Source organism: Thermothelomyces heterothallicus (assembly GCF_042370625.1).
Source record: "Thermothelomyces heterothallicus CBS 202.75 unplaced genomic scaffold P884_scaffold_9, whole genome shotgun sequence".
Taxonomy (NCBI): domain Eukaryota; kingdom Fungi; phylum Ascomycota; class Sordariomycetes; order Sordariales; family Chaetomiaceae; genus Thermothelomyces; species Thermothelomyces heterothallicus.
This window is the reverse complement of record NW_027192570.1, coordinates 1,072,372-1,090,398: the sequence shown is the minus strand read 5'-3', so window position 1 is coordinate 1,090,398 and position 18,027 is coordinate 1,072,372. Positions and strand designations below refer to the sequence as shown.

General features: G+C 59.4%; 7 protein-coding genes across 7 annotated transcripts in view; 4 read left to right on the top strand and 3 right to left on the bottom strand.

Moving 5' to 3' along the window:
* The first annotated feature begins 236 nt into the window (after positions 1-236).
* P884DRAFT_222981 (S-adenosyl-L-methionine-dependent methyltransferase) lies at positions 237-2,420 on the top strand. Its single transcript, XM_069439537.1, has 11 exons — positions 237-579; positions 665-706; positions 776-990; positions 1,063-1,167; positions 1,225-1,273; positions 1,329-1,348; positions 1,427-1,459; positions 1,514-1,542; positions 1,595-1,661; positions 1,717-2,083; positions 2,146-2,420. The coding sequence occupies exons 1-11, from the start codon at positions 366-368 to the stop codon at positions 2,175-2,177; spliced, it is 1,173 nt and encodes a 390-aa protein (XP_069298347.1). The 5' UTR covers positions 237-365; the 3' UTR covers positions 2,178-2,420.
* Positions 2,421-2,817: 397 nt separating this feature from the next.
* Positions 2,818-6,609, bottom strand: P884DRAFT_198630 (uncharacterized protein; the record flags this gene model as incomplete). Its single annotated transcript, XM_069438161.1, has 1 exon — positions 2,818-6,609. The coding sequence occupies one exon, from the start codon at positions 6,607-6,609 to the stop codon at positions 2,818-2,820; it is 3,792 nt and encodes a 1,263-aa protein (XP_069298346.1).
* Positions 6,610-8,638: 2,029 nt separating this feature from the next.
* P884DRAFT_198556 (uncharacterized protein) lies at positions 8,639-10,462 on the bottom strand (the record flags this gene model as incomplete). The annotated part of the gene is made up of 1 exon (XM_069438155.1): positions 8,639-10,462. One exon carries the CDS (start codon positions 10,460-10,462, stop codon positions 8,639-8,641), a length of 1,824 nt encoding a protein of 607 aa, XP_069298345.1.
* Positions 10,463-12,422: 1,960 nt separating this feature from the next.
* Positions 12,423-13,336, bottom strand: P884DRAFT_198797 (60S ribosomal protein uL16; the record flags this gene model as incomplete). The annotated part of the gene is made up of 3 exons (XM_069438177.1): positions 12,423-12,652; positions 12,711-13,095; positions 13,292-13,336. 3 exons carry the CDS (start codon positions 13,334-13,336, stop codon positions 12,423-12,425), a joined length of 660 nt encoding a protein of 219 aa, XP_069298344.1.
* Positions 13,337-13,714: 378 nt separating this feature from the next.
* On the top strand, positions 13,715-14,494 carry P884DRAFT_269406 (60S ribosomal protein eL30; the record flags this gene model as incomplete). The annotated part of the gene is made up of 5 exons (XM_069442268.1): positions 13,715-13,762; positions 13,814-13,909; positions 13,976-14,013; positions 14,180-14,228; positions 14,396-14,494. 5 exons carry the CDS (start codon positions 13,715-13,717, stop codon positions 14,492-14,494), a joined length of 330 nt encoding a protein of 109 aa, XP_069298343.1.
* A 782-nt stretch (positions 14,495-15,276) lies between these two features.
* Positions 15,277-15,840, top strand: P884DRAFT_133520 (uncharacterized protein). Its single transcript, XM_069437224.1, has one exon. The coding sequence runs from the start codon at positions 15,396-15,398 to the stop codon at positions 15,705-15,707; it is 312 nt and encodes a 103-aa protein (XP_069298342.1). The 5' UTR covers positions 15,277-15,395; the 3' UTR covers positions 15,708-15,840.
* Positions 15,833-18,027, top strand: part of P884DRAFT_133497 (uncharacterized protein) — a 2,404-nt gene continuing 209 nt past the window's right edge. The window contains exons 1-2 of the mRNA XM_069437223.1: positions 15,833-16,621; positions 16,686-17,991. Coding sequence (XP_069298341.1) covers positions 15,973-16,621; positions 16,686-17,991 — 1,955 coding nt within the window. The 5' untranslated portion in view covers positions 15,833-15,972. The remainder of the gene's footprint in view (positions 16,622-16,685; positions 17,992-18,027) is intronic.

Here is an 18,027-nt window from a genome sequence, read left to right as displayed (position 1 = left end):
ATGTGCTGAACACAAGAGCACAAAGGTACCCAAGCTAAGGCCAGTTCGCCTGCTGATGAGGACTACTGTAGTAGCTCGGCACACAGAAAGGATAACTAAATAACTACAGAGTAATCTGTAACTGGTTAGTGTAAGCTTGGCAAGCGGTGTGACCCCCGGCCTCTCAGTTGTAGCCCATCGTCTTATCTTATCGGATGGCGGGGTCCCTTTTTTCTGCCAGACCAAAAAATATTTGGGAACCGATGCGGTGAGCGGCGGTTTTGGCGCTCGCAGAGGGGAAGGAAACCCGAGACGGAAGACGGAAGACAAGGCCGGCTCTTGTAACTGATAACAAACACCAACCCGTTAGCTCCGAGCGCGACAGCATGCCCAAGGCTGCGAAGCAGAAGCGGGCGGCGGCCAGCAGCGGGCCCTACGACCGCAAAGCATCCAAGGCCGCTGCCGCAAACATATTCCGCTTCGACAAGGACTATGGCCAACACATTCTCAAGAACCCCGGCATCAGCGACGCCATTGTCGAGAAGGCTTTCCTCAAGCCCACCGATGTCGTCGTCGAGGTCGGCCCGGGTACCGGCAACAGTGAGCACCACCCGATCGTCGAGATTACCTGCCGAAGGAGAAGCGGTTTGTTATTGTCGGCCTTGCACTGACGACGTCGCCACAGTCACCGTCCGGGCCCTCGAGAAGGCAAAGAAGGTTATAGCTAGTACGGCGAATCTCCTCCTCTCCTTTTCCCTCCCACCGCTCAGCAACAGCTGACCCGGCCATCGTGCAGTCGAGCTCGATCCGAGAATGGGTGCCGAAGTCACCAAGCGCGTCCAGGGCGGCCCGCTCGCCAAAAAACTAGAGGTCATCCTCGGAGATGTCATCAAGATGCCCCAGATCCCTCCGTGTGACGCCCTCATCTCCAACACCCCCTACCAGATTAGCAGCCCCCTCATATTCAAGATGCTGTCCATGCCCAACCCCCCCAGGGTTGCGGTGCTTATGGTGCGTGCTGGCTGGCTCGCCCCGGCAGGGCTCCATAGGCTATCCGAACTGCCTCCCCTGACATGTCGCTAGTTCCAACGAGAGTTTGCCAAGAGACTGGTAGCGAGGCCCGGCGATGCGCTCTACTCACGCTTGAGCGTCAATGTCAACTTCTGGGCCACCTGCAAACACATCATGGTGGGTTATATTGTGAATTTTAAGAGGTAAAGCCGGCTGAACTGACGTATCGTGCAGAAAGTGGGAAAGGCAAACTTCAAACCACCACCAAAGGTCGAAAGCGATGGTGAGTCTTTTCCCCAGCTACTGCGTGAGTGCACAGTTGGCTGACCATTCCAAAGTTGTCAGGATAGAGCCGCTGGTGAGCTTATCCCTCCCCACTCCCCCTCCCCGTCTCCCCCCCCGTGTTCGCGAGAGAAATGCTGACGCAGCAACTTAGCTCGGGTCCGCGCGGCCAAATATTGCCTTCGAGGTAATGACATCCCCGACGATGGACTTGCTGTAGGGCTAACTAACCCTCCATCAGGAGTTCGACGGCCTCCTTCGTATTGCATTGTGCGTGGCCCTTCTTTGCAATCATCGGATCACGCGAACTAACCCGTCTCAGCAACCGCAAGAATAAGACGCTACGCGCCGCCTTCAGCATCAAGGAAGTCCTCGCATTGTGTGAACGGGTCAGTTCCTTCCCCTTCCCCCGATCCTCATACCCGCCCTGCTTACCAAAGACAGAACTACAAAATCTACTGCTCCCTGAACAATATCCCCATTGACGAATCCATCCTTGATTCCGCTACCGCCACCGCCACCGACGATGGCATGGACGTCGACATGGACGATGACGATGGCAAGGACGACGAAGGCGAAGCTGGCAACGAGATGGACGAGGACGAGGATGACGACGACATGCCCACTTTCTTCAAGGAAATGAAGGATGCCGAGGCTGCTAAAGAAGCAGCAAAGACGCCCAGCAAGATTCCCAAGTCCAAGGTTGCCCTGGTCGTTAGGGCCAAGGTGAACAAGGTCCTGACCACTACCGGCCTGGGAGACAGGCGGGCGCGGCAATGTGACCAGAATGACTTCTTGAAGTTGCTTCTTGGTGAGTCTCTCTCCTCGGTGGGCTTCCGGGTTTAAGGGACTGTCGCTGATGCGGCTGGACAGCTTTCCATGAGGAGGGGATCCATTTCTCTTAAAAAGAGCGGAAATACTAGTAGTCGTCTATCGCACCAGGGTGGCGTTGCAGGCGTCTGGGATCGGAAAATTCAGTGGCCAGAGGGGGGCAGAGATACCTATGTTTACCCGTTGTGTTCTGTTATATTAACAAGACCGAGATTCGTTCCCATGCCGCTATCAAGAAACCTGACATAGGAGTAAGTAGACGGAATTTACGGTGACGATACCCAGCCAAGTTACTTTGCTGGGTTCGGGACAGAGAGAAGCAACAGGTCAGCTCGCCCCTGGCAGCAACGAGCGAAACTCGGGCTTTCCGAAACTGAGATGGGAAGTCTATCATCGCACCCATACGTACATACATATATATAAACGTAAGCAGTGAGCGAGTAGGTATCTCCAGATCCTTCCCCAACCCCCCCCCCCCCCCCCCAAAAAAAAAAAGTCCAATGATGAAACCGAACGCCGACCAAGCCAAAAACATGATACGCTCGCTCCCTCATATGAACCTGACAACCCCCGAACGTTACGCCGCCTGCGTAGATGCTCCCGTCAATTACCGAAACCAAACATGTAAGATTAATGCGAGATCGACCCGCTGCTATACGTATAAAAAAAACCATCGAAACGACTCGGGAGGAATGATTTGTAGAGCGGCCTTCTTCACCCCCACTGGGTATCCAGCAGCCCCTGGGCCGACTCTGGCCCGGCCGGCCCCGCAGTGCCGTCCTCGTGGATCCGGAACCCCATTACCGAGCTCCTGCTGCTGCCACTACCACTTCCCCCGCGGGTCGTCGTCATCACGTGCGGCTGCTTCTGGGCCATGCCGACGTCCAGCTCGCTGCCACCCCCCCTGTTGCTGGGCCCTTCCGTCGTCGGCAGCGGGATGATCTGCCAGGGCCCCGGCTTGCTCGAGTACTCGCTCGGCGCCTGGCTGCTCGTGTCCCCGTCCTCGTCGTCGTCGTCGTCGTCGTCGTCATCGTCATCGTTGTTGTTGTTGTTGTTGTTGTTGGTGTTCTCGGCCTCTCGTTTTCCTCCTTTTCGTCGTCCTTGTCCTTGTCCTTGCCCTTGCCCTTGTCCTCGTCCGACGATTTCCATCCCGCCCAGTTCGTCGTCGTCATCGTCGTCGTCATCGTCCTCGTGGATCGTGATCTGGCCCCCTCCCCTGTCGTCGTCGTCTCCCAGCGACAGGTTCGACTGCGAGGTCGGGTCGATGTTCTCCCCGTCCGACATGTTGCTGTCGCCTTCGAGGTCAATGCCGCCGTTGGCGATGGGATCCTCGATGCCGGCCCATGGTATGTCCTCGGGCCGGAGGGGCTGCTGCTGCTGGCTGGCGAGGGAGGGCGTCTGGCGGCCGAACCCGTGCCACACGCCGCCGCCACCGCCGGTGGTATGAGAGCGGGAACGGCGGTGGCGGGAAGGCGGATGATGAGGATGATGAGGATGATGATGATGATCCGTGATGTTCCCGGCGTCGGTGTCGACACCGTCCAGCTCGTCCTCGTCCTCGTCCTCGTACACGTCGATGTCCAGATCCGCGTCGTCGCCGCCGTCGGTGCCGAACCCGAACGATCCGTTGCCGACCTGCCGCTCCACGCTCCGCCGTCCGCTCGCCCGGTGGTGGTAGTTTTGGTGAGAGTGGCGGTGATAGCCCGGATGGCCGGGTCGGTCGGTCATCTCGCTATCTCCCTCGTCGCCGTCGCCCGAGCTTCCCGTGGTCGTAAACCCCTCGTCCTCGGCCATATCCTCGTCTTCGTCTCCGTAGCCGTCGTACACCCTCAACCCCGCATCACCGTTGCCATTTCCCAAAGCCAGCGGGCCTCGACTCCCCGCACGGTGGTACCCAAACTCGGGCACCGCCTCGCTATGCGGCGTGGCGTAGTAGAACGGCGTCGTCATCCTCCTCTCTCGCCCGTTTTCGTCCTCCCGATGGTGATGACGATGGTGATGGTGATGATTCTGACCGTACAACCCCCCGGGCGCGAGGGAGGGTGAGCGGCTCATGCTGGTTCTGCTCCAGCGGGGCGTGTTCCGCGGCGCGAGGCTGGGCGAGCGGCTGGCGAAGCGGCGCTTGGTGGACGAGGTGGGCATGTTGTGGCTGTGAACGGGACCTGGTCGGGGACTCTGGAGGCGCGGGCTAGCGCGGGGCACGAAGGGAGAGGAGCGGCGCTCGTAGGGTGTGAGCGCAGCGTGGGAGGAGACGCGGCGGCGCGATTGGGCGGGTGAGAGGAGGGCGGGGTGGGCGCCTGGCGGGAGCGAACCCGCGCGGATGCTGGATGGCCAGGAGCCCTTGCGATCACGCTGGATGAGGGGGGATTGCGCGCGGGAGCGGCTGGGGCCGCCGTGGCTATGGCTGTGGCTGTGACCCGTGGACAGGATCGGGGATTCCACGCCGGTATAGAATTGGCCGGAGGGTTCGGTGGAGGAGCGGCGAGAAGCTGCGCGCTGGTGGATGGACTGTCGCAGGCTGATGGCAGAGGCGGGCACGCTGGGCGGACCGTCGAGGCGGTCGTTCCAGTTCCAGCACTCCTCGAGCGCGTCGGCCTCGGGCACGTCGGCGCTGCTCTGGGAGTCGGGGTAGACCCTGCTCAGCTGGCGCAGCTTCTGCCACGTCCAGCCGGCCTCGACGGCGTGATAGCCGAGGGGGTGGTCCTGAAGGTAAGCCTCCGGCTGGGTGATGTAGAGCCTCTGGGCGCCGGCCGCCTTCATGACGACGCTGGATGCGAGGAAGGTGAAGTCCCACAGTGTCGGCGTCGCCATCTCGGCCGGGGAGAGGAACCGGAGTCGGGAGTCTTTGTGTAGCTTGCGCAACGGGACCCAGGCCTGCCTCAGCCCGAGGAACTCGGTAAGGGGATAATCGGGTGCGAGCGGAGATCGCGCCTCTGAGCTGGAGGAGATTCGCAGGACATCTTCGAACGCGTCGTGTATCGCAAGGTGGACGCTCCGGGCGTCCGGCCCCCTAACAAGAACCGTCTTGATCAAGCCGCGGCTCCTCAGCCGCTGGTCAATGATGCGCCCAGCAGCAAAGGCCCTGGGCAACAGCCAGTTAGACTCGGGGCCTTGTCCCGGCCATTCCTGGAACTTGGGCGACTGCGGATCCGGCGTCGCTCGGCTGAGAGTGTTTGGCATCTGCGTCCAGCCCTCAAAGTTGGATCCCGTAGATCGGCGGTGGTTGGCAAACTCCTTCGCTTCGATCCATATGCCTTTGAGCGGAAACGGTAGGAAGACGACCTCTAGCTCCCAGGGTTTCACGTACGACGGCAAGGCGGCCGCCTGGAGCTGGTTCACCTGCGCTTGTAGCTGTTGGAGTTGGTTGTAGACCTCGGCGCGATTCGAGGCGAGCACGGTGGCATTCGTCGAGACGGAGGCAACGCTGGCGGTGGCGTCGTCGGCGGCGCCGCCGCCGCCGTCCTGCTTTGGCGCCCGCCTGCTGCTGATGACGCTGCCGTTGTCGTTGAGGATCTTTTCCACTTCGTCTACCCGCGACTCCAGCTCGGTGACGCGGAGATCGATGTTCTCGTGCCTGTCGTGGCAGTCCTCGTGGCCGGCAACGGAGAAGGAATTCGTTTCCAGCCTGTCGAGCCGCTGTTCGTGACTATCGACCCTCTCGGATAGCTTCTGGTAGGCAGTCTCCAGCCCCGACACGGGACGGTCTTGTGACGGTGCTGCCTCGGGAGTGGAGGCAGCCTCTGTAGGCGCCTGTCCCGGGTCGTCTGCCTGCTCAGCATGTTCCTGCCGGCGCGACTCTGGCCTTGGGGCAGAGACGCCACTTAGTGTCTGCAGCCCCTTCCCGGCAAACGGCCGGAGATACCTCGCTTGGCTGGAGGCCGAGGTCGACGGCGGGGGCGGCGGCGACATCAAGCACTGGGTGGGCATCGGCGGCAGTCCTCTGGCATGTCCGGCTGGGGAACGGGTCAGCTCTTCCCAGTTAGTAACCGTGTCCGGCATTGGGCTGTCCTGTCCGGCATGGGTGTCCCCAGCCGGGGATGGGTTGGCGGCCTCGACCCTGGCGGCAGACAAGGATGCTTGGAAGTCCAAGAAGTTAAAGTCCAGCGACGACCCTAAGCTCCCCGGAGCATGGAGCGATGGAAGCTGAACCGGGCTCAGATGCGCACGGCTGACCACGGGCTTTTGGTTCTCCTGTCCTGGAGCGTTTGTCATGGCGGATTCCTGTTGCGTATGTCCGGGCTGGGCATCCTCGTGGAAGCAGGCGTGGTGGGAGCACATGCAGACTTCGGCCAGGGAGCCGGAGTCCTGGAATACTGGGCTGCTGAGCGACGCGCGACTCCAGAACCGGCGGCAACCGCAGCGCGGCAGCGTCGAGTCCGTGTAATTGCAGGGCCCTCCCGGGAGCGCCGGCGCCGGCGCCCGCGGCGCGTGGGACTGGGCGTCATTGTAGATATCAAAAGCGTATGCGCTGCCGGGCGCGGGTACGTCAAACGGTGTGGCAGCCATTGGGGTCTCGGGCGACCATGATTCGGAGCGATTGGACTCCGAATTCCCAGGAAAAATGTACGTTCGGAAGGGTTGGGACCAGGATCGGGATATGCGATGCTTCGGCGCCGGCGGCGCCGGCGGCGGCGAGATGAAGGGCGGGATCGCGAGCTCGGAGAGGCAGGAAAGGTCCCAGGGCGGCCCAACACCGTTCGCGATCAAAGATCGAGCGTTCTCAGTTATACATGATACTACAAGCGGTCAGTATTCAAGGGGGAGACACCGTTTGTCGCGACCCCGCCGCGAGTCGGGAAGCAAGGCAGAACAGGACAGATGATCCCGGTTCCGCGGCCATCCGATGCATAGCAGAGAATACGAGGGAAAAGAGAGAGAGAGAGAGAGAGCGCGGGAACGGGAAAGGAGCGGACGAACCCTTGATATATATACTCGTTCGAAGCTGCGCGCCTGATCAGGGGCCGAAGAGACATAAAATAAAATAAAATAAAAATAAAAAATGCGCCCCGGTCGCATCCAGACAGAACCGAGTCGCAAAATCTCACAAGGTGAGGCGCAACGTCAGCATTGGCTTCTGCTAGAGAAAGGCGTCGCAACTTTCAACGGCGGGCGGGCGGTCGGGTGAATCAGGCAAGGTGCGGGTGCACAGGGAACCTTTTTTGGGGAAAGGCAAGGCGGGGTGCGGGCACTGGCCCATTTCTCTCGCACAGCACCTCGCCAGGCCCAGGCCAGCCCGGGAAGAGCAATGGGAAAGGAACAAACTGTGGAGCTCTCATCCTTGCCGAAGTGCAGAGTTACATCGGTACAAAGTCAGGCGAACGGATGACTCGACCATGCGCCCAGAACGGACAGGGTTTAGTTATGCCGCCGCCCGAGATAAGATAGCGCCGAAAGGGAGGGGTCACTTCCGCTCGATTCTCTCTCTCAGGCTCGAGTGCAGGCTGGTGCAGCTGTCTTTTGTTGTGCCTGAGAGCCGCTCAATCGCGCGGCCATTGGACAGCTGCCCAACGAGACGCGTCAATGCCTAGGTGGTCCGCGCGGGCCGCAACGGAATTGGTTGCAGGCCCCCTGTTTGTTTTCGATTCGCTGGCAAGCCGCAGCGTTCTGATTGGTTTGAGGTCACTTTAGACCCCTGCATCCATTTGTCTGTCGCGTCGCTTCGCGTCTGGCGATGGTTGTTAAGAGGTTGCCCACTGCGATGTACGGAAGGCCATACAATAATCCGTAATCCGTACACCACCACAAGTGGTAGTTGTACGTACGTTACGGAGCACGCAGTGGTGAACGAAGCACTCCGGACCATGGTGAGCAAGCTTCACCGTTCCATTTCCACCCAACCGACGCCGCTTTCCTTTCTCGGCCAACTTCCTGTCACGGGAACAGAGTCGCCCCAAAATGAAGGCGGGATGGGGAGCCAGCAGCACCTATGAGGCGGGGCTGTTGCACCCTAATTAGTGTGTGTGAATAAGCCCAGCCTTGCACGTCATCGCATACCATGTAATCCGTACGCTCCGCCGTATGGTTTAAATTTGCAGAACCCCGAAAACCGCGACAGGGAACAGTTGGAACCTGTTCCTGCATCACTAGCCAACATCAAGAACAAGGCGAGCGAAATGGCTGCACGGATAGGCCCCGGCATTTGAGACATCCTTATTTCAGGACACCAGGGACTTGTCGCCAGTCGAAATGCAGGGCGAGAAAAGTCCGCGGGCGGAGTTGCAGGGTGGTGTACTGCGTAAAACAATGCATCCATCCACATACTGTACTGTACAACATAGGGACACACTATAACCCGTATTTTCGAGAGACGCGCCAACCACCTCTGCCTGGTATCTAGCGTGAACATCTCAATGCGAGTCTAATGACAATATTTCTCGTCGTTTGATAGAGAAAAATGCCCCTTGCCATCAGAATGCGACCCTAAAGTGTTGTCGTACGAGACGACAAGGCCGAGAGTCGATAGCTTATATATGTAATACAACGCCCGTGGCGGTCAGGCCCCTTGTCGTGAACGACTGGCTGGCACGTCTTCCCCTCAGACTTCGCCCCAGCTTCCCATCGGGCCGGTGCTGGCAATGACGCTCCCGGTCCCAATGGACCCGCCGATATCCCAGTAATGGCGGGATGACGGCCGCGACGAGATGCTGCTCCTCCGTGCAGACCGCCTAGTGCTCTGACTCGCGCAGCTGCCGGGCGCGTGCCTGACCGCGACGGGGCTGGATGGCACCGTCGCCTTGAACGTGCGCCGCTCGACGGCCGGGCGTGTACGGTGGTAGCCATGCGTGTGTGCGTGGGCGTGGGCGTGGGCGTGGGCATGAGACACGAGCGGGTGATGCTGACGGACCCTTGCCACCTTTGCGGCCACGTCCTGCGTGCTGGAACCGGTGCGATGCGGCGTACCACCCGGCGAGAACGACGGTGATGTCTGCCGAGAGGAGGAGAAGCGGGACCGCAAGTACCGGAAGACCAGCCGGATGTCAAGGTCCTGCTCCCATTCTTGCTGTGTAAATGTGTGTTGGTCCTCGGTGGCGGTCGCGCCCGAAGCGGACGTGGCCGAGTGCGTGAGCTGTTCCGAGGGGCGGCGCGCACTAAGGGCGTCGACCGGCCGGCTGACAGTGGGCTTGAATTGCGGCATGGACGGAGCACTGTCGTCCAGCTTCTGCCCCGAGTCGGCCACGTCGGCGGGTGCCTCGGGAATGACTGGCAGGCCCGCATACGGAAGGGCTATGTGCTGCACCCTTGTGTAGGTCGAGAAGGCTCCGGGGTGAGTCGACATGTGGTGCACAAGCACGCCAAGCTCTCGAGATATGCGTTCCAGCATGCGCAACTGCCAGTCCGACTCGAGGTGTGACTCCGGCCCGACGCCGCTCGGTGCGGGGTTGCGGGCATCCGCTTGGGGCGTCGTAGGTGTTGACGAGACCATGTCCACGTCCTCCGGGAGGGCTTCCCCGAAGAGGATCGCAAGCAGCCTGTCGTCGATCCCCAGCAAGTCACGAATGACGGTCCGGGCAATCCGGCTCCAGAAGCCAGGCTTCGCACCGCCATTCGGTGATGGCTCGTCTTGATCATGCCAGTCCGTCCCGCTGAGGTTGATCTCTGCCGCCTCTTCGTCCGCGACGCTCCTCCCCTCCGCCTCTTGTTGTGCCGCGTTGTTTTGTTGCCCCGCCTTTCCGAGGGACGCCTCGGACAGTCGCCTCCTCCTTGTTTCCTTTCGAATGTCCTCGAGCAGCAGCCGGCTCTGTTCTAACCGCCAGGCCTCTATCCTGCGGTTCCGCTCCAGATCTTGCGCCTCTTCTGTCTCGGGCTCCAGCAGGGCCAGATTGAAGCTATCGGCCCTGTGCGTCACGCGGTTGGGGTTGAATCTCTCGAAGGCGTACATTCGCTCCTGAACCTCAGCGCTCATGGCGGGAGCCTCGAACCGAAAGGAGCCCAAGCCATCGTGCCCCGGCAGCACCGGTGCCGCATGTGCGACGACTTCGGGTTGGTCGTAGGTACCTGGAACTGTTCGAAACTCGGGGAGATGGCTATCTAGGCTATCAAGCTCGGCATCCTCCTCAGCAACGCTCTCTGTCACGCCCTCTGACGCGGCTTGCAGGTCGAACTCGGATCGTGCAGAGGTGTCGAGACTGCCAAGATCACCGATCCTGGACCTGCCCGCTGTTATTTGGTCATCTTGGACTGAGCTGAGGTATGAGGCGGTGGTCCCCGCATCGGTGCCGGGAGTGAAGAGGACCCATGTCTGAGACTCGTTGGGCGCCGGCTGGTCCTGCGGTGGATGAGGAACCGAACGATCCCCAGTCCCTACTTCATTGCGGATCACCCGTGAGGGGAGCTGGCGTGTGGGTTGCTGAAAGGCCATAGTGCATGCAAAAACCTCCAGTCTTGGTAGGGGAAGATGGCGGGTTGATTCCAGTAGATACTTGGGTGTTAAAGGCGGGGAGAGTTTCCCGGAGTCGTGGGTCGACGATCCGAATGTATGTTTCGACAAGGGAAGGAGGCACAGCAGCAGCCACGTCGCTGGTGTACGACAGGTGGTCGCTCTGGTGCCTCGAGCCGCGTTTCTGGTGCTAAGGCGGTGAATGAATCTAGCCGGGATCTCGTTTCAAACACTTGGATTGCGTGCTGGATGTATGAAGAAGTCGAGTGGGACGAGGCGACGGGCCGGGAACCGAAGGTTATCGATGACGGGACGACAGTTCCGTTAAGAGGGCCCTAGTTCAGCCCCAGCCGCAAGGTGTTTGTTGATTGTTGCGTCGTGGGGTTATGTATGTACTGCCGCTTAGCACCTAAATAAACTACGGGCTTCAAACCAAGATGCGGAAGGCGCGAGATGTATACAGTATGTGCGGCCAAACTAGCAGACAGCCAGCGTACGCGATAAAATGGAGGGAGGCCGGAAGGGCCAGGACTGCACACTGAGAGATCTGTTGGGAAACGGGGAGGGGGCCCCGGCGTAGCTCTGGTTACGCTCACGGCAGCACGGGATCAGCGTGGTAATGGAGGGGAGAGACGGGTTGCTAGCGCTGTGCTTGGTTGAGACCCTAGTCACTTCGGCCCACCGCCGCCTGACCATTGCAGCCCCCCACTCTTCATCACATCATCCCGCCGCCTCTTGCCATCGTGCAGTGTATGTACAGTACAATACAAACAACATACAATACCTGAGCCGGAAGCAACCTCAATGTGACCAGCCCAGATGCTTAAAAGTGACGAGTGTGAGGACTCCGGGCTAAAGCTCAGGAGGCACAAAGAGGGGATCAGGTTCAGTACGCGCTATATGTATAACAAGATAGTATACCGTACGTACTCGAGAGAGAGACACACCACATATACGGTACGCGCGCACGTACATACCTGACGCACCCACATAGGTATGTACGGATTACACAGACGCATAAGCAAGTACAGTTCCCAGAGGAAAATGGATCTAAACATCAGGCTGATATGAGAGCATACCGGGTCCACATCGCCCCTTCAACAGCTGCACTATACTAGCGTACAGAAGAGATAACCAGGAAGCCTGTACTAGCTTATCGTAATGAGGTATTGGGTGCTGAGTCCGCTATGTGCCTCTTGACTCCATGAGAGCGGTATCTCCCACTCATCATCTACCTGATATCCAACTAGCGCGATTCAGAGATGCAATTGATTCCCAACCGGGTGATGGAAAACATGGGGCACTACACGCTTGAACAGCAGCAAGAAAAAAGGCACTGTCCCCGAAACGACAGGATATCACAAGCTGATGATTCGGGATTGTCCGCATTCTGTGCACCAAAGCCTCTTCCTGAGAGCACTGCTGATGTCGGATCTGCGCCTTTGCTTGCGATCATGTCTAACCTGCCCTTGGCGCTGGAGCTGCTGGCTCGGTTCCTTCCGGCACCATCGGCCTTCAACTTTCACGTGTAACTGTCAGCAACATCTCACACCCGAACTCACCCGGCGCAGCCGGCCTTTTCCTCTAGGCGGCAACAACTACAGTTGCCTCGTCCTTGCCTCACCCGGACTTCTCTGTCGCCCAACCCATCCTTCCACCCCATTTGGCTGTTGAGGGGATGTTCCGTAGGACAGCGGCGGTATGGGAGTGTTCCATTCAGGCACTAAAACAGCGTCTCGAGCAAAGAAACCAGGAACACAGCCGAGAAACGAGGATGCACTGTCCTGTTGTCCATTGAGAACCACTGTGCTTGAATGGTTCCATTGACTATGCCGAATCAAGACCACGATGTTAGTTAACATGCCCTCGTTTCAGCCCTAAAATGACCGTTTACGCCACCCTAAAAGCCAGACAACCATTCCTACTCTCCCACAAGGCTCCTCTAGGCGCTGAAGGCCTCCGGGAAGCGCTTCATGTTCTCCTCGAGGTTGCCGTGGTTGCTGAGGAACTGGACGTAGGCACCATCCACCTTGACGCGGCCAGCAGCCTTCTTCTCCAGGTACTCCTCACGACGGAGGGGGGTGAAACCCCAGTTCTTAGAGATGATGATCTTTTGGCGACCAGGGAACTTGTACTGGGAGCGGCGGAGGGCCTCGAGGGCAAAGGCGCGGTCTGCGATCTAGGTTAGCGGCTGACACATCCAACCGAAAGAGCCGACACGGATACGTACTGGAGTCACGAGTGCGCACGCTCATGAGAATCTGGCCAATGTTGACACGGGCGACAGTGCCGTTAGGCTTGCCCCACGCACCACGCATACCAGTCTGCAGTCTATCGGCACCGGCGCAAGACAACATCTTGTTGATGCGGACGACATGGTACGGGTGGGCACGGACGCGGAGGTGGAAACCTTCCTTGCCGGCCGTCTTGACAAGGTACTTGTTGGCGCAGATACGAGCAGCCTCAAGGGCCTCGGAGCTCAGCTGCTCATACTCGTTGGAGACGAGGTGGACGCAGAGCGGGAAGTCATCGACGGTGGCACGCTTGCGGCCGAGATCGAAGATGCGGATCTTGGGGTCGGGCACACCACGGTTGAACCGCGACTTGGGGTACGGCTAGAAGCGCTCCTCGTTAGTAATCTGGCTTGACACGATCCATGGCATATAACGGGCCAGAATTTCCTCCTCTTGTCCATCCCTTGCAGACTTCCGACGCATCCGCCTGTCCTTCTCTTGCCCTTTCGCTTCACTATTGGGAGTGCATGCGAAAACCCTCAACCAGAAGGCCAAAGCAAAGCCAACAGCCGCTTACCTTGTTTTTGCAGTAGCGGTAGCAGCGGGCGGGACGGCGAGCCATTGTGACGGTGTTTTGCGATGTCACGACAATGGGTATCGACTTGGTCTTGGGGAGAGGGGGATGGTTGGGAGCCTCTGCGGTTTTGACCAAATCAAATTCGCCTCGCGATTACCAATCCAAAGATTCGTCATGCAACCGGCCGAGTTGTTGGTCGGAAAAGAGTGGAGCCGTTAGGGTTTCGAGAGAAACTCTGGCACACCCAAAGCTCAGCCAATGAGAACTCAGCCCACTCTGCAGGCGAATTCACATCGGCAAAAAGAATATTTCGGTCAGTTCGCGATTCTGCTCCCTCAGCGACAACCCCAGCCAGCGACGAGGACAACACCGCCAGGAGCCGATTTGAATCTCACTTCTTCGACAAACCTCAGCACCGTCGCAATGGCCCCCAAGAAGTCCAAGTCCGACGCCCAGTCCATCGGCGCCAAGGTCCGTTTCTGCGACTGACGATTCGACGTTCTTTACTGACATCGAAAACAGCTTGCCCTCGTCATCAAGTCGGGCAAGGTCGTGCTGGGCTACCGCAGCACCCTGAAGGCTCTTCGCTCCGGCAAGGCCAAGCTCATTCTCATTGCTGTGAGTTTTTGTCCCTTTGACTACTTTCTTTGCGAACGAGCCATATGGATGCTAATTGATTGCTAGGCCAATACCCCTCCCCTTCGCAAGTCCGAGCTCGAGTAGTATGTGGCAACCACGAGTGCGAGATGAAGGGACGGGTCTAGGCACGTGCGGCAGCAGCTAAAGGCAATGGGCCATGGTGCGCCCGCCCATGTGCCTTGGTCCGTCCTGGACATTGAGCAAACGAGATCCGGAGGATGACGACAGGATGGCTAACCTATCGATTAGCTACTCGATGATGTCCAAGACTGCCGTTCACCACTACACCGGCACCAACGTAAGTTGAGACCCTTGAGACGTCTGATTCTGCGTATCGGACAACACAGGCTCCTGCTTTGTTGTTCCCGGCCGGAGAGACCTCGGTCGCCCGGCCTGCCCAGAGAAGAAGTCTCGTTGCAGACTTTGGAGGGTACCTGTTCCCATGCTTACTCTCACCCTTTACAGATTGAGCTTGGTACCGCCTGCGGCAAGCTTTTCCGCTGCTCTACCATGGCCATCCTGGACGCTGGCGACAGTGATATCCTCAGCGACCAGCAGGCTTAAGAGTCATGCAGCAAGGCGGGAACCGGTTGGCATTCACACGGCGTTCGGGTCTGAGATGGGGAAACAAAACGACATGATGACTTGGCGATATCCGGCCGCAAAGAGGTTTTTTTGACGGCCACCTCCGACATTCGGTGTTGGACCAGAAACGGCCACTCCGTAGACTAGTCGTACGTAGTTCATGACAACTTGGTCTCCTAGCCCGACCATGCTCGGGCGCCTGTGCTGGCGAAACTTGATAGATGTACCGCTTCAGAGTCAGAACACTAGGTGCGACTATTTGGGAGGGTGATTCAGCGCTTTCCATTCACGGTTCACTTCCAACAGATGCCCTGGCGTGCCCAACTCAGGCGAGGGGACTTGGACAGCGGCTCTCCGCTTGATTCGTCCCGCAGCCCCGAAACAAGGTTGTTTCATGTTCCACGACGGGCCCATCAAATCATGCGAGCCGTGTCAGTGCTGGTAGATGCATTGATTCCCAGATTGCTCCGTACACCACAATCAAACTCGAGCCAAACTTGGATTCAAGCAGTGCCTGTTTTCTTGCATGTGGGTCCCTTCTCACGTTTGTACAGCACTTGATAACTAACGTTCTGAGCTTTTTCTCGACGTGCAGCAAGAGATTTCCCGAGGGTCGAGCTCAGCTCCCTCGAGCCTACTAGAACCGCCTCGAGTCGGCGCATTTCAAAACCCAACGGATGTTTGTGAACCAGGCTGCTTGCATGATTTGCGAAGGGACCCGCTCATTCACCAATACCAGTACTCTGTCCTCGGCTGCAAGCATTGCACAGTTGAGCAGCAGTGAGATAGATAGTCGGTGCAACCGGAGACTCCTCGGCTGAGGGAGGCGGTCAGATACGCTAGAGCGGCATCTGCAGCCGATTTCTACTTGGGGCCATCCATGCAACTGGGTACCTTTCGACGTCGCAGTTGGCAACTTCTCGTCCTTTGGTCTCTTAGGGCCTTTGCAGTAAAACAAAGAGGCGGAAACGCAAACGGCGCGTACAGTCAGAACGCACGCGCAGACGGTCGAAGCCAATTTCGTGCCTTATTTGAACAAAGACTGCCTCGGGCTACAACCTGGATTGTTGGGCTTTTGAGAAAAGGGGGGGCGGCTTTGGCTGACTTGATTGGACAACGGAACCCTGTCTTAGTGGGCAGTTCTGCCTCCCTGTTGCTGGAGCACCTTGGGCCGGGCCACAACTGGTTCTAGTTAGTGGCCGTGCCAGCAGTCAAACGGTGGCCGTCGCCTGCTTGGTCGGGTTTGGTTGCAGTGGGCCAGCAAATCTCCATCATCCCCGTGCTCCCTTTGAAGAGCACCGTTCCCGAAAACAAAACACGGTGAACGAAGCCAATCCTAAGCCTACCGCGTACCGAGTACCATTCAGCATCGTCATTTCATTTTTCGACCGCATCCGGGCGGTTTCTTTTCGCGTACCGAAGCGAGTCGAAACTCGTTTCCGGCAGACGACAATATCATGGCGAGCGCTGTCAAGAAGCCTCCGGCAACAGGCCGCGAGACGCCCACGGGAACGCCTACGGAAACGCCCTCGCGACCGATTCCCAGGGCTTCCACGCCCTCGACAACCTCCAGCCCGAGCGGCGCCGGCGTCGCCCGGACTCTCTCGAACCGCAAGGGAAATCCCGTGTCCGCTCGCGCGGCCGCCCACCAGAGACGCGAGTCCATGCTGAGTAACAGCACCACCATCAACGGCAAGGGCGCCGGCTCGTCAGACATCGAGCGCGAAGAGGCCCTGCGTGCCGAGACAGTTGCCATAATAGATGACCTCAAAGAGCGGCTGGCTCAGGCCGAATCCGGCTTCGAGGCCTACAAGCGCCAGGCCGAAGTACTGCAGAGCAAGCTGGACGATGCGCTGAAGGAGCAAGCAAAGCTGGAGGAGAGGGTGCACGAGAGTGAGGAGCAGATCGAGGCTCTGACCAACGAGAAGCGCGATGCTCTTCGGCAGATACGCGAGATGGAAACCATCTACGAGGGTGAGCGGAGCGCAATGATGAAGGAGAAGGAGGAGATGGCAAACCGCGAGGAGGAAATGCAGGCCATCATCCAGAGGCTCAAGGATAGCCTGGCGCAGAGGAACCATGATGAAGACCGGCCAACAAGGCAATGTAAGGGGTCCTCCTTCAGTCATCCCCTCTCCGGACGTCCACTGACATGCCCACCTCTGAACAGCGGTGAACACCTCGCCAAGCATCGACAACGGCAGCTTCGCCCCACCGAGCTCGATCCATCGGAGCGACTCGCGCAACAATTCCAAGCTTCTGCTACAAAAGGACAAGCTAATCGAGTCGCTGAGGCTCGAGCTCGCCGAGGCGCAGAATAAACTCAAATCGCAAAACCAGGGCGGCGGCCGCCTTCAGGAGGTCGAGCGCCAGCTCAGAGAGGCGCGCGAGGCCAACGCGAGGCTGATGGAAGACAATGAGAGCTACCAACTCTTGCTGCAGGAGCGCACCCTCAAAGGGGATTTTGGCGCCAATGACCTCGCCTACTCGGGCGGCGCGTCGGCGAACCAGGACGCCCTGGCCGCCCTCGAGGGCAGGACCGGCGGCACCAGCCTGGCCGATGAGCTCTCGGGAGTCCACGACGAGCACGCGCACGAGCACGATCTCGAGACGCAACGGCGCCTGGAGGCCGAGCTGAGGTCGGTCAAGGAACAGAACAAGGCCCTGACGCTCTACATCAACAAGATCATAGAGCGGCTGCTGCAACACCAGGGCTTCGAGCACATCCTCGACCAGTCGAGCGATTTCAAGGGCGCGCCCGACACCAACAAGGACCTTCCGCCGCCTCCCCCGCCCAAGCCCGCCCCGGGGCCGTCCCTGCTCCAGCGCGCCAAGTCCATCGCCATCGGCGGCTCCAGCAGCGCCGCGCCCAAGCCCAAGCCCCGCCCCGTGACCATGACGTCCTCGGCCGGCCAGAACTCGGCCATCAGCAACCCGGAAACGGCCCCGAGCATCCCCATCGGCCTGGCCCGCTCGACGAGCACTCGCCGCGCCCGTCCCATGAGCGAGCAGTTCACGAGCGTCCCCGGCGCCGCCAGCATCGTCAATGCCATGTACAAGGGCCCCTCGACGACCGACGGCCCCCTCTCGCCCTCGCTCCGCTCCAGCCAGGCCTTCTTCCTCCCGCAAGGAGCGGGTAACCGCACAAGCGGCGGCGGCGGCAACTTCCCCGGCATGAAGTCCGAGACGAGCAGCACCAGCGGCGACTCGGCCTCCGTCTCGACCACGGGGGCCGGCGCCGACGGCGTGAGCACCCCGCCCAGCCAGGCCAGCCCGCCGCGGTCGACGCACCACCACGAGAAGACGACGACGTTCGCGGGCAACAAGCCGCGCCCGCTGAGGCTGGTGCAGGAGAAGGCCGAGGCCACCGCCAGCGCCAACCGGCGCCAGAGCTGGGTCGGCTGGGCGGCGAGCGCGTTCGTGGGCAAGAAGGACGACAGCGGCAGCAGTAATGGGGTCGGGGAGGCGATTAAGGAGTGAGGCATGATTTTTTTTTTTATTTTTTTTTTTTT

Coding starts and splice junctions, on each gene's coding strand:
- P884DRAFT_222981 (XM_069439537.1), top strand. CDS start 366: ATGCCCAAGGCTGCGAAGCAGAAGCGGGCGGCGGCCAGCAGCGGGCCC. Junction 1,168..1,224: donor CCACCTGCAAACACATCATG/GTGGGTTATATT, acceptor CGTATCGTGCAG/AAAGTGGGAAAGGCAAACTT. Junction 1,349..1,426: donor TTGTCAGGATAGAGCCGCTG/GTGAGCTTATCC, acceptor GCAGCAACTTAG/CTCGGGTCCGCGCGGCCAAA.
- P884DRAFT_133520 (XM_069437224.1), top strand. CDS start 15,396: ATGCAACTGGGTACCTTTCGACGTCGCAGTTGGCAACTTCTCGTCCTT.